We start from the raw sequence: 13,914 nt of genomic DNA, 5'->3' as shown, positions 1-13,914 counted from the left end.
TCTCTTCGTCAATCTTTCACCCTCCCTCCTCTCCACATGGCCAAACCACCTCAGTGTGTTCCTCATAACGCTTCCTATCACATCCACATCAACACCACAACGCTCCTTTATATCCTCATTCGTCAGCCTGTCTCTCCATGTGACTCCACAGGCTCCTCTTAAATAACTCATTTCTACTGCTCTCACTCTTGGCTTGTGTCCTTCCAACAACGTCCAAGCTTCACTTCCGTACGTTAGAGTTGGTACCACAATACTGTCATGTAGTAACTTGTTCACTTCCATGCTCACTTCCCTGTTTCTTATCACTGCTTTCAAAGAACCAGCAACCTTTCTTCCCTGCTGTACCCTTTCAAGCACTTCACCCTCCAAACCTCCATCCTTACTCATCACACTACCCAAGTACTTAAACGTACTCACATTTTCCGATTCCTCACCATCCAACCTCACTGTACAAGGACTGGCCAAATGATGACGACCAAGGACCGGACAAAGGACATTGTATTTGGAACTTGGAATGTAAGGGGAGCGAATGATGAGGTGAAAGAGAGAGAGATTGTCCAGGTGCTTGAGGATGCGAAAGTGGATGTATGTGGAATAACTGAAACAAAATGTAAAGGAGAAAGTGTGAGAGAATGGGAGTATGGATGGGGTATATGTGCAGGAGTAGGTGAGAATGAGACGGCAAAGGAAGGAGTATGTATAGTTGTGAGTAAAAGATGGAAGAGGAGCATAAGACAGTATGGATCAGTTGGGTCAAGGATTGTGTGGGTAAAGTTGAAAGTTGGAATACAAATGTGGGCGATTGTGTGTGTGTATGCGCCAATGCAAGATCTTTCTAGAAGAGTGAGAGAAGAGTTCTGGACAAATGTAGAAGTGTGCATGGAAAAGTTTGGAAGGAATGAGAGAGTGTTTTTGATTGGTGATATGAATGGTAAAGTTGGGAATGTGAAGGTGGATGGAATAGTTGGTGAGTGGGGTGTGCCTGCTGAGATAGATGAGAATGGGACGTATGGAAGCGAGGCGTGGACATTGCAAGAAGGGAACAAGTCAAGAGTGAGAGCAGTGGAAATGAGTTACTTGAGAGGAGCATGTGGAGTGACGTGGAGGGACAGGTTGACGAATGAAGAAGTGAAGGAACGTTGTGGGGTAGATGTGGATGTGGTTGAAAAGATTAGGAGAAATACACTGAGGTGGTTTGGACATGTGGAGAGGATGGAGAATGAAAGACTGACTAAGAGGGTGTATGTAGGTGAGGTGGAGGGAGGGAGAGGGAGGGGTAGACTGAGGATGAGGTGGAGGGATGGAGTTGAGAGGTATATGAGGGAGGGGGGGGTGAGTTGGGGGGAGGGGAGTCAAATGGTGGGTGACAGAGTGACCTGGAGGCGTTTTGTCTGCGGCCACCCTTTGCGGGATTAGGGCGTCGGGCTATAGATAGATAGATAGGGTGTGCATTAGTGGACATTTGTGCTGGGAGGGGGTTGGTGATAGCCAATACCCTCTTCAGGCATAAAATGATCCACAGGTATACATGGCGAGTGATGAGAAGGGTGGTTGGTGAACTGAATGAAAGGAAGGCCATGATTGATTATGTGTGTGTGGATGAAAGGATGCGAAGATGTGTAATGGATGCAAGAGTTTATAGAGGTTGGGGGAGTGGACTTTCTGACCACTACTTGGTGATGGCCAGAATTAAAGTTCAAGTAAGTTGAAGGAATAGAAGAAGGGAAAGACGAGAGGAAGGAGTAGTTGCAAGGAGAGTGGAAAGGTTACAAGAGGATGAGAAAAAGGCAGAGTATAAGAGAGAAGTGGAGGAACGATTGGGCAAATATGAATTGGAGCAGATGGGAGACGTGGAAGGTGTGTGTAGAATATTTACAGAAGAAATATGTGCAGCATGTGATGTGGTGTGTGGAAGGAAGAGAAGACGGAGGGGGGTGCAAGGAACAGCGTGGTGGACTGAAGAGGTGAAACAGGCTGTGGCATAAAAGAAGAAAGCATACAATGAATGGATGAGACATAGGGGCGTGGAAGAGGTTTTTCCCACTTGTTTCTTTCGGGATCGTTCTTGCCCAATATTTTTCTCATTTGCTTCGTGTCTCTCTCGAGTCTCACAGATCTATCCTTGTCTTCCTCCTCCCTATTTCTAAATATTACCACACATCTGCTCCTTTCTACAGTTTCTCTCACTACTTTCTCTTTTTTCTTCAATATTTTCACTACATTTTCTTCCATTATTTTTGTTGTTCATTACCCTTTCTTCTTGAATGATTTCCCTTAAGCTAACCACTTCTCTCTGTTCCTCTTCCACATGTGCCCACTTTGCCTTTTGCTCTTCTTGCACACTACTCACCTTCTCCGTTTTGTTACTGGTCGCTTCTAGTTTTCTCCTTAATTCAATATTTCTCATTTCTAATTCTTGATCTCCTGGTTCGCCATCTCTTGGACCTGTATCAGACTCTGCATAGTGTTTTCTGTATTTGCAGGCATGTTTCTTGATACCAGATCCTCCACTTTCTTTTCTAATTCACTAACCCTCATGATCAGTGTTTTAACGAAATCCATTACACTTGTTTCCTTGTCAAAACCTGGAATTTCAGGTCCCTCGATGTTTACATTGTCGGACATGTTTAAGGTTGGTTACAGTACTGAACAGCTGTTACCAAAATTCCTATGAACATTCATGTATACACACCGACAATAGCTCTTTACATTTATGTGTGTGTGTGCACTATATACGTATATTGCCAAGTATTTACTTTGGACGCTAGACTGGCCTACTAGGACGCACCAAAATTTGACGCAAATCGGCTGAAAACTTAATTTTTCGCAATTTTTTTTCTGCTTTGAAACTCAATTCGCGTCTTTGTGCTTTTACCATGAAACACCTAAAGAATGCGAATTGAGTCTTCGTGCCCGGGGGGGGGGTAATGTACTTTCACAACGATGTGATTCAAATTCAAGCAGAATGCTACTAGCATCACCACCTCCATGTACATGATACTATCTATCTATCTATAGCCCGACGCCCTGATCCCGCAAAGGGTGGCTGCAGACAAAACACCTTCAAGTCGCTCTGTCACCCACCATTTGACTACCCTCCCCCCACCTCACTCCCCCCTCCCTCATATACCTTTCAACTCCATCCCTCCACATCATCCTCGGTCTACCCCACCCTCTCCCTCCCTCCACCTCACCTACATACACCCTCTTAGTCAGTCGTTCATTCTCCATTCTCTCCACATGCCCAAACCACCTCAGTGTATTTCTCCTGATCTTCTCAACCACATCCACATCCACCCCACAACGTTCCTTCACTTCTTCATTCGTCAACCTGTCCCTCCAAGTCACTCCACATGCTCCTCTCAAGTAACTCATTTCCACTGCTCTCACTCTTGACTTGTTCCCCTCTTGTAAGGTCCACGCCTCGCTTCCATACGTTAGGGTAGGGATCACAATACTATCATGCAGAGACTTCTTAACTTCCATACTTACCTCCTTATTTCTCATCACTGCTTTCAGTAAGCCAACAACCTTCCTTCCCTGCTGTACTCTTTCATGCACTTCATCCCCCAAAGTTCCATCCTTACTCATCACACTACCCGAGTACTTGAATGCACTCACATTCTCCATATCCTCACCATCCAACCACACTGTACATTCTGTGACTTCATTCCTCTCAAACACCATAACTTTACTTTTGTTTACATCAACTTTCAGCTTCCTCCTCCTACACACTGTCCCAAATTCATTCACCAAATCTTGCAACTTCCATTAATTTTCACTCAACAATACTGTATCATCAGCAGACAGCAACACCGGAATCTTCCAAATCTCACCCTCATTCATTAGAGCCACCCCTACATCCACTGCCCTACCTTGCACCTCCTTTACAACCCCATCCATGTATATATTAAACAGCAATGGAGGCATCACACAACCCTATTTCAGTCCTACATTGAGATCAAAGAACTCACTCAGCTCACCATCCACTCGCACCGTATCCCTAGCTCCTTCGTTCATACTCTTCACAGCACTCAACAATTTCCCCTTCACTCCATATATTCTTAATAACTTCCACATACCTTTCCTATCTATTCTGTCATAAGCTTTCTCCAAGTCCATGAAGGCAGCATACACTTTCCTTTCCTTCTCTAGATACTTCTCCACTAAACATCTTAGAAGAAATATCTGATCTACACACCCTTTTCCCTTCCTAAATCCCCCTTGTTCTTCTCCAACTAGCTCCTCTGTCATATGCCTAACCCTGTCAGTGAGTATTCTACCATATATTTTACTAGTCACACTAAGAAGGCAAATACCCCTATGGTTACCACATACTTCTCTCTCCCCTTTTCCTTTGTATAAAGGAACAATTATACCTGATTTCCAGCCCTATGGAACCCTTCCCTCTTCCCAAGCCAATCTACACAACTTCCATATCCACTCCACAACAATCTCACCTCCATACCTCAGCATTTCACCACACACTCCGTCAATTCCTGGGGCCTTTCCCAACTTGATCTTCTTCATTGTACATGATACACTTTATCTAAAAATGCTTATACAGGCAAACCCCGATATATTATCCATCCATCCATTGCCAGACGCCATGTATCCCAAACGGGGTGGTCAAGGGCTTAGAGTTAATTGTTTTACAGGGAGGGGCACTAATCCTCCACCAACCCCACTTGACACGTAGGGATGCCAACAGCATCTGGTGTTCCCAGGCGGTCACCCATCCAAGTACTAACCAGACCCAATGTTGCTTAACTTCGCTGATCGGACGGGAAGCGGTGTACTCAACGTGGCATGGCCGTTATATTATACCCTTAGAATTACCACCCTGCACACCACTATTGTAGGCCTACCTCTGGTTTTACAATGGGTTATGACTTTACCGATTTTAATGTTATTTTAAATTATGTTTAGGTTGATTCATAAACAGTTTCTAGATCAAGATTAATGTGTTTAAGTCATAGGTGGAGTGAACACTGTCATTTGGGGTATGGATTCTTGCCCATCAGACAAGGTACTAAACAATGTGGACAATTAGGGGACTCAGCAAAGAATATTTTGTGTTTGACCATTAAACATCTAACCTATCATTAAATACACGATAATAATTTTAAGTAAATATTAATCATTATGAAAGCCTCAAAGAACAAATATTTCATGCATTGATGAAAACTATGACGGCAATAAATCATGTGTTTACATTCTGGTTGTTTAAGGGAAAGCACTTCAAAAATACAAAGGAATTTCTAGATAAATGTTGGAAAATAAGAGAAAATAAAATAAAGGAGTTCAGCAACCAGAACAGTAATTAAAACGACATGAAGAGGGGCTGCTGAAAAGGCTGTCCCAATCACAACATCGATCGAAAAATCACGCGTTTACATTTGGGCCATTCAAGGGAAAACACTTTGAAAATACATAGGAATTTCTAAATAAATGTTGGAATATAAGAGAGAAGAAAATAAAGGAGTTCAGCAACCAGAACAATAACTAAAATGACATTAAGAGGGGTTGTGAAAAGGCCATCCCAACTGCATCATCAGTCACATTCCTCATCAAGAGAATTTCCTGTCAAAACATCAGCGATTCTCCATCACAACAGTTTGCATCTTGGACGATTCTTCGTCATTCATATGTTATAATTATGCATAACAGATGTTTATTTAATTGTCTCGGGACCATCTGATGGTGGGATTGTATACAATGCTGCTGCTTCTCTACTGAGTGTGAATACGAGTTGGAGATCACATTCTTCAGTGACCTTGACTAGGAACAAGCAAGATGGGCACTGGTTTTAGGCTTAGGTTAGCATCTTCTACTGCTGTTAGTCATTTAGATTGGCTTTAAACTTTTTTTTTTTTTTTTTTTTTTTTTTTTTGACTCATTTGGATGGGTTTAGGACATGGTTGGGGGGAAACCCAAGGCTCAAAAACACATCCCAGTACTTTACATGTTAACCCTTTGCTGTTTATGGATGCTGTGCAAATTTCATGCAGTCTTTACCATTTGACGTAGGCTGCTTCTGTGCACAATTCTACCGCTCGTTACCATTAGATGCTGGTTGTGCTGAATGAAGCGACCCCTGTTTTTTTGGTTATGGAATGATTTCCGGGTGAGAACAAAGCACTATTTGCGTCACCGTGTATCCCTCCGCCGTGCTTAACCCACCCTACACCCAGCATCACCCCACAGGCAGTGTGTTACCAGCCTCCTTTCGTGTGCTGTAAAATCGGCCCTAATTGACCTACAGTAATTCTTTATACACTAAAATGTAGCCAAATAAATTCCCTATAACTTTTTCTCAGTAACATTTACCATAAAAATTATACATTATTTCTATGAGAAAAAACTGAAAAAACTGGGGGAAAAAAAAAAAAAAATGACATAATTTACATTCAGTGATCTTTTTTACAACACCATAAGCAAGTACATTTATTCAGGATTAAGGTGAAAAGAAAATTATCATTATCGAGCATAAATAAGGGTATGAGGATGAATTGTTTATGAACTATCGAGTGCGCGGGAATAGCGCAGTGACGGGGGGGGGGGGGATCCTCAGTGTGTGGGCGCTGAGGCCTGTCTCCCGAATACTTGCTCGCGGTAGGACACAGCCTGCATTGAATGGTAACAAGAGGGTTAAGTCTACCCCAAGATACGATACCCTGCTTAGTGATGGGCTTTTACTTAACCCATTGCATCGTTAAACCGGGGTTTGCCTGTACAGGGTACTTCACTTCTCCATAATTAGCTGCCAACGGCCATACCACGTTGAGTACACCGCTTCCCGTCCGATCAGCGAAGTTAAGCAACGTTGGGTCTGGTTAGTACTTGGATGGGTGACCGCCTGGGAACACCAGATGCTGTTGGCATCCCAACATGTCAAGTGGGGTTGGTGGAGGATTAGTGCCCCTCCCTGTAAAACAATTAACTCTAAGCCATTGGCCACCCCATCTGGGATACATGGCATCTGGCAATGAATGAATGAATGAATACTATCATAATAACTGTCTGGCCTAGAATCTCCACATTAAAGTTAATTATTAATCATACCTCAATTACTTAAGTTAGTTTTTTGTTTGTCATGCAGATGTAAGGATCCAGAACATAGCTGTGCAAGGTGTGGGCTACGCATGTGCTGCTGCTGCCTATGGTGCTTTGAGCACTTTCTCAAGTACATGAACCATAATGCCTACACTGTGACTGCCACAAGGGGGACTCCTTTCTGCACTTCTGCCAAGATTGTAAGACTGCTGTACTCTTTTAAGGAGAAATCTGTTGTGGCATTCTTACTATAGCTAGACCCTTCTACTGTTTTTTTTTTGGGGGGGGGGATGTCCCACACAGGGGGGGGGTTGAGACATATAAAGAGTTTTTTTTTTTTTTTTTTAAATATTCCACACCAAAAAATAGACCATAATTTTCTGAGTAAAATGATGTCTAACATATTGTTGAAAAAATAGTAAGTACCTTTTTTTTTGAGTTGTCAATAACTGTGATGTCGGAGCTTCTGCACTGCCAGACGTATGCCATTCGGCATGATGATAAACTCAAAGCTGTCCATTTTTTTTTTTTTTTTTCCAGTTTGCACTTTTACACAACGTAAACAAAGCGGACGTTTTTTACATGTACAAAAACCCGAAAAAAATTCTGTATAAAGGCAAAATAATACTTTTGTTTCTGCTACCTGACGAATACTTCTGGTACCTGACAAAAATATGAGACCATAAAATGGTGCTCCTGTGATAGCAACACCTCAGTATTGCCACCTCCTGAGATGTGAACTATTATTGGGCCCCCATTACTGGTGTGCAAATACAAAAGTCCAGAACATGTATACAGTACATGCCACGCGATGGCTACGGACAATTTTTTAGTGGCTTGTACACTTGTCACCAGATGTGAAAGAAATAATGATGTCTCACCCCTCCACTCATATAAGTATGTAAATTTTAGGTTATATTTGTTTTTAGGAAGGGAAGAGGTTGTGTAGATCAGATATTCATCCTTAGGTGTTTGTTGGAGGAAATGTAATGTGTTTCATATGTGTCAACAAGTGGGTTGGTGGAGGGTTAGTGCCCCTCCTCAGAAAACAACTAACAAAAAAGACAAACAAAATGCCTCATACCAGGACTGACCAGCAGGTGACCATGGACCGGACAAAGTATATGGTTTGGATTTCAGTGTACAGTACACCCTCATTATCGACGGGGGTTAGGTACCTAAGATACCTGTCGATGCCTAAAACCGTTGATACTGATTTTTGTCTGGTCAGGTACCCTTTGTTTATATATTTTAGTATCCCTTCAATCACTCGTATGTAATATGCAGTTTAGTTTTAGTGTTTCTTAGAAATAAATTAGTTAGGCAATTGAAAAACTGAATATCATAATAAAACTGCTTATATTAAGTAAAGAATTATGGAAAAAATAGCATAATCTCTGATGTTGATGCATAGTGGTCGTACACTGGACCTCAACTTGTAATGGCTGCTGTATCGTCACTTCTCTCTCCACTTACACCTCACTCCATCTAAAAATAAAAGGCGAAACCAGCAGTTGTATCCATCCATACGTTTACATAACCAAGTGTGTAAAAAAAAAAAAAAAAAAAAAAAACGAAAGCAGCAGTGGTGGTCATTCATACGTTCTAATAACTGAGAGTGTGAGGCAAGTGTTACGTTAGATCAGCTGTTCCCACCGATCTTCACAACACACGCGTGGTGCTGCTAGCTCATACCAGAGAGACCACGCTCTCCTATTTACTTTCATTCTCAAGAGTTTTCTTTCATTCTTGATATTCCATTTCTCCCAGACCTAAATTTTCACGACTGTATGGCAGTTTATGCTATCAAAGATGAATCTTAGCGTAGCTTTCGCTAGGATCTTCTTTTAGGAAAATTCAACTCTCCTTATGCTCGTATATTTCATATTTAATCTCTGCTTAACTTTTGCAAGAAATATCCTTTATTGACAAAAAATCCAGCTCGTCTTTAACATCATAACAAATGATACAGGAGCATGGGTTTTATCATATGTCCTGCTGCATTACCACACAACAGCACAGACACACGATCTTTTGCTGCTTTAAAGCCTGGTGCACTTTTCTTCTCCTTCGAAATGTACGTTCTTTTAGGCATTTTCTTCCACCACAGGCCTGTTTCGTCCGCATTAAACACTTGTTCAGGCCTGTACCCTTTCTCCCTTATAAGTTCAGCAAAGTCACTTGGGTACGATTCTCCTGCTATCAGATCTGCTGAAGCTGCTTCACCAGTCATCCTAATGTTATGTAGGCCATACCTTTTCTTAAAATTCTCGAACCAGCCCTTGCTGGCTGCAAATTTCTTTTGCCTAGAAGCACCAACATTACTAGGCCTATCACCATCATCATTACTTTCATCACCATCATCACTGTTTTCACCTGCCTCACTTTCATCACCATTATCTTCACCAACACCACTGCTTTCACCAGCAAACCGAGCATAGAGTTGTTTTGCTTTGTTTCTGATGAACTGGGAGTCTAGCGGCACGTGTCGGCGGTTTAAGTCCTCAATCCAAATATTCAGTGCCTTTTCCATTTTCACCAAAGCATCATCTCTCACATGCATCGTTACTTTAGCCGATCCTGGCGTGCACGAAGCCAGAGCATCTTTAATGTCTTTTTCTCTCCATTTTATGCCACGAACACTGGACTCATTCATTCCATACTCGCGACCAACCGCTGCATAGTTCATTCCACTTCTAAGTTTTTGTAATATTTCGTTCTTTACTTCCAAGGTAAGTACTTTCCTTGCTCTCTTAGCTGCCTTATTTCCAGTTGGAGTGTTACAAGGGCGCTTCGGAGCCATGATGATCGCGAAAGCATGCTAGATGTGGCCGAACACGATATGAGAACAACAGACAAACGTGTACTGATGCTGTTGTTTGTTGGCTCGGCGGGAACATGCCGCGAGCAGCCAGAGACACCTGGCGGGATGGCGCGCAAACTTGCTAGGAGGTGCCAATACAATTTATTTTTTTATTTTTTAAATAATAATAATTTAACTCCCAGGAGAAAAAAAAACCGTCGATAATCAAATCCGTCAATAAAAAAAACGTCGATAATGAGGGTGTACTGTAGAATGTGAGGGGTGCGAATGATGAGGTGAAAGAGAGATTGTCCAGGTGCTTGAGGATGCAAAAGTAGACATATGTGGGTTGAATAAGATCAGATGGAGAGGTGAGAGTGTGAGAGAGTGGGAATATGGGTTGCATATATGTGCTGGAGTAGGTGAGAATGAGAGGGCAAAGGAGGGTGCATGTATTGTTGTGTGCATGAGATGAGAGGATAATGTAAGAGAGTATGGATCTTTTGGTTCAAGGATTGTGTGTGTATACTAGGTCTGTTCAGAAAATATCCAACCTTAGGCTCTAAAAAAGTAAATAGGTAACCTGTTGAGCTAGGACACTAATCCCCCTCAATGTAAGCCCATTCTGGCTTGACACACGTAGCCCAGCATTCTTTTCACTGCCTGAAGCCTTTTTCAAAGTCGGTTTTGGGTATCTCCTCCAGATGCTTCGTCGCATTCGTCATGATTTCTTCTCTCAGAGGAACATTGCTGAAGACATGCTGGAGTGTATAAATTGTGATCCAGACTTTCTGAAGAGAAGTATCATTGGAGATGAGATTTGCATGTATGGGTACAACCCAGAAATCAAAGCAGTTGTCCCAGTGGAAGCATGCAGGGTCGCCTCAGCCAAAACAAGCACGACAGGTCTGCAGCTAGGTGAAATGCACATGCATGTTTTTTTTTTTTTTTTTTTTTTTTTTTTTACTACCGTGGTATTGTGCATCACAAATACACACCAGAAGGTCAGACTGTCAACAGACATTACTGCCTCAACATTCTATAATTTTCGTGACGCATTTCGACAGAAGAGACCAGACTTTTGGAAAGCAGCAAGTTGGACGCTGCACCATAACATCCCTACCCATTCTTCTTGACTGATTTGGAAATTTTTGGCTAAGCACAACATCCCTTAGGTCTGGCAGGCTCCTTACTCACTAGACATGGCGTCATGTGACTTTTGGTTATTCCCCAAGCTCAAAGCTCCACTGAAGGGCTCCCAGTTGGAGACAAGAGAAGAGATCATGACAAATGCAACAATGCAACTGCGGAAGATACCAAAAACCGACTTTGAAATATGCTTCAGGCAGTGGAAAGAACACTGGGTAATGTGTGTCAAGTTAGAAACAGCCTACTTTGGGAGGGATTAGTGTCCTTGCTCAACAAGTTAATTATTTCTTTAGAGCCAAAGGTCAGACTTTCTGGACAGACCTCATATGTGCCAACAGAAGACCATCCAAACAAATTGAAAGAAGAGTTTTGAGCAAATGTGGAACTGTACATGGAAAAGTTCGGGAGGAGTGAAAGAGTGTTTTTGACTGGAGATATGAATGGTAAAGTAGGGAATGTGAATGTGAATGGAGTAGTTGGTGACTGGGAAGTGCCTGCAGAAGTGGATGAGAATGGTAGTGTTCTAGTGGACATTTATGCAGGGAGGGGATTGATGATAGCTATTACCCTCTTTAGGCACAAAGTGATCAACAGGTATACATGATGAATGATGAATTAGGTGGGTGATGAAGTGAATGAATGAAAGACTAATTGAATGAGAAGATATGTGCTGGATGCAAGAGCATACAAAGGTTTGGGAAGTGGACTCTCTGACCACCACTTGTTGGTGGTGAAAGTAAAGGTACAAATCTGATGGGAGAGAAGAGCAAGAGGAAGCAGTCCATACAAAGAGGGTAGGAAGGTTGCAAGAGGATAAAAAACATGCAGAATATGAGAGAGAAGTGGAGGAACAATTATGTAAATATGATTTTGAACAGATGTGGGAGGTGGAAGGTGTGTAGAAGCTATTCTCAGAAGAAATCTTTGCAGCATATGAGGTGGTGTGCAGGGTGAAGAAAAGATGAATGGGAGTGCAAAGAACAGCATGGTGGAATGAATGAGCCAAGCTGTGGTGAAAAAGAAGAAAGCATGTAGTGTGTGGATAGGAAGCAGAGGCCTGGAGCAAGTTGAGTGACGGAAGAGAGAGTTACGTTTAGGGAAGAAGAGGAGGGAGGTGAAAAGATTAGTACGGGAGAGTAAGAAGGGAGTGGATGAGGAGTTTGAAGGAATTTGAGTGTCAAGGGGAGGTAATGTAAGAAAATGTTCTGGAAGGAGGTAAAGAGAGTTAAACAGGGTGATAAACAAGGTAATAGGGGAGTGGAAGATAAAAATGGCAGATTGCTTGTGGAGAAGGGAGAAAAAGTAAGGAGATGGAGAGAACACTTAAGGAATTGTTAAACACAGAGATTGAAAGTACAGTAACACAATTAGAAGTGGCTGTGAAATAGCTGGGAGAAGTAGGGTGATGAGAAGGGAGGAAGAGATCAGTAGGATGAAAGTAGTGGAAGCAATGTGGAAAGCCAAAATGGGGAAAGCCCAAGGAATTAACAGTGTGTGTGGTAAAATGCTGAAGCATGGCATTGCAATAGTAGTAGAATGGATATGGAAGATGCACAGATTGGCCTGGGAGGAAGGTAGAGTCCTGAAGGACTGGAAGTCAGGTATAATTATTTTCCTGTACAACGGAAAAAAAAGAAGTGTGTGGTAATAACAGGGGCATTTATCTTGTTAGTGCAGTAGGAAAAGTATATGGTAGTATTACATATAGAGAGAATTAGGGAAACAACAGAGGAATTAGGTGGAGGAGAATAGGGTGGCTTTAGGAAGTGAAGAGGATGTGTAGATTTTATATTCATCATGAGGTATTTAGTGGAAAAGTTTCTAGAGAAGGGGAAGAAGTTGTATGCAGCCTTCATGGATTTGGAGAAATCATTTGATAGAGATGATAGGCAAGGAGTGTGGAAAATATGAAGAATATATTGAGTGAATAGGAAGCTGTTGAATGCCATGAAGAGTATGTATGAGGATGCTAGGGCTGCAGTGTGTGTGGATGGTGAACTGGATGAATTTTTCTGTCTGAAAGTTGGATTGAAACAAGGATATGTCATGTCTCCGTGGTTGTTAATCTGTATGTGGATGAAGTTATAAAAGAGGAGATTGTAGCACCAGCCGATCAGGGTGGTACTCCCAAGGGGAATGAGAATGCTGGTGACAGAGAGAGCTGGAGCTCCTGTTTATCTAGCTACCTAACCACTACCTAACCACTGACCTTTTTAGTGTGACACTAACATGGAGAGTAGACCAGCATATTCTCCCAAACATTTCCTTTAACTATCTCATCCACTACACCACATGCACTTTACATATCACACACCGTACCCCACTACGTCACAGGGGTTGACTCCAGCAAGGGCATGTGGCCAGAAAACTTTGCCCCCGCTACCTAGTGGTGTACCTTTTGAGGGGAGGCATGACGAGGGCTCTGCCAGCATAGATCTTGGGGCCGGGGTGAGATGGGGCTCGAACCTGTGCTAGAGAGTACAGGGCATTGCGGTTCCCAGGCTGCCGCTTCTGCCTAACAGAGAGGGGTCCTAACCTGAGAGTAGCGCCCCAGGGGACTGCCCTAGCAGTGGGTATATAATGGCAGGGCAGTTACAGTGCTGAGGCATGTTTAGAGGGAGGGTCCCTGTAGCCATCCTGGCAGGGTGCCCTGAGGCCACTACCACAGCCATTGATTAAGGCTGGTGGGCTAAGGGTCCCAGATCCATTGCCTGTGCCTGGGACTGTGCAGTGGGTGGAGCCTATGACATGTCTCTTCCCTTCTTAAGGTGGCCTCACACTGGGACAAATGTGGCTAACATGTGAGCCAATAGTAGTAGTAGTAGTTGTTCCCTAGGCAGTCTGGTCGAACAGCCCCGTGTCCCAAAGGAAGGGCACGGCCGAGACAGGGCCTTCCCACAGAGCGT

The 13,914-nt window shown here is 42.9% G+C and overlaps 1 protein-coding gene and 2 non-coding genes across 3 annotated transcripts in view; 2 read left to right on the top strand and 1 right to left on the bottom strand.

Moving 5' to 3' along the window:
* Positions 1-13,914, top strand: part of Ctl1 (choline transporter-like protein 1) — a 764,015-nt gene that overhangs the window by 585,259 nt on the left and 164,842 nt on the right. Inside the window, exon 12 of the mRNA XM_080276719.1 lies at positions 7,103-7,256. Coding sequence (XP_080132845.1) covers positions 7,103-7,256 — 154 coding nt within the window. The remainder of the gene's footprint in view (positions 1-7,102; positions 7,257-13,914) is intronic.
* Positions 4,703-4,821, bottom strand: LOC145405412 (5S ribosomal RNA). Its single transcript, XR_013898363.1, has one exon. It is a non-coding gene; the product is annotated as a 5S ribosomal RNA (ribosomal RNA).
* LOC145405409 (5S ribosomal RNA) lies at positions 6,766-6,884 on the top strand. The gene has a single exon (XR_013898360.1). It is a non-coding gene; the product is annotated as a 5S ribosomal RNA (ribosomal RNA).

This window comes from Coenobita brevimanus, chromosome 66, assembly GCF_032717465.1.
Source record: "Coenobita brevimanus isolate Jiangsu-jjx chromosome 66, ASM3271746v2, whole genome shotgun sequence".
NCBI lineage: Eukaryota > Metazoa > Arthropoda > Malacostraca > Decapoda > Coenobitidae > Coenobita > Coenobita brevimanus.
Note: the sequence above shows the minus strand (reverse complement) of the source record. Positions and strands in the feature narration are given on the sequence as shown.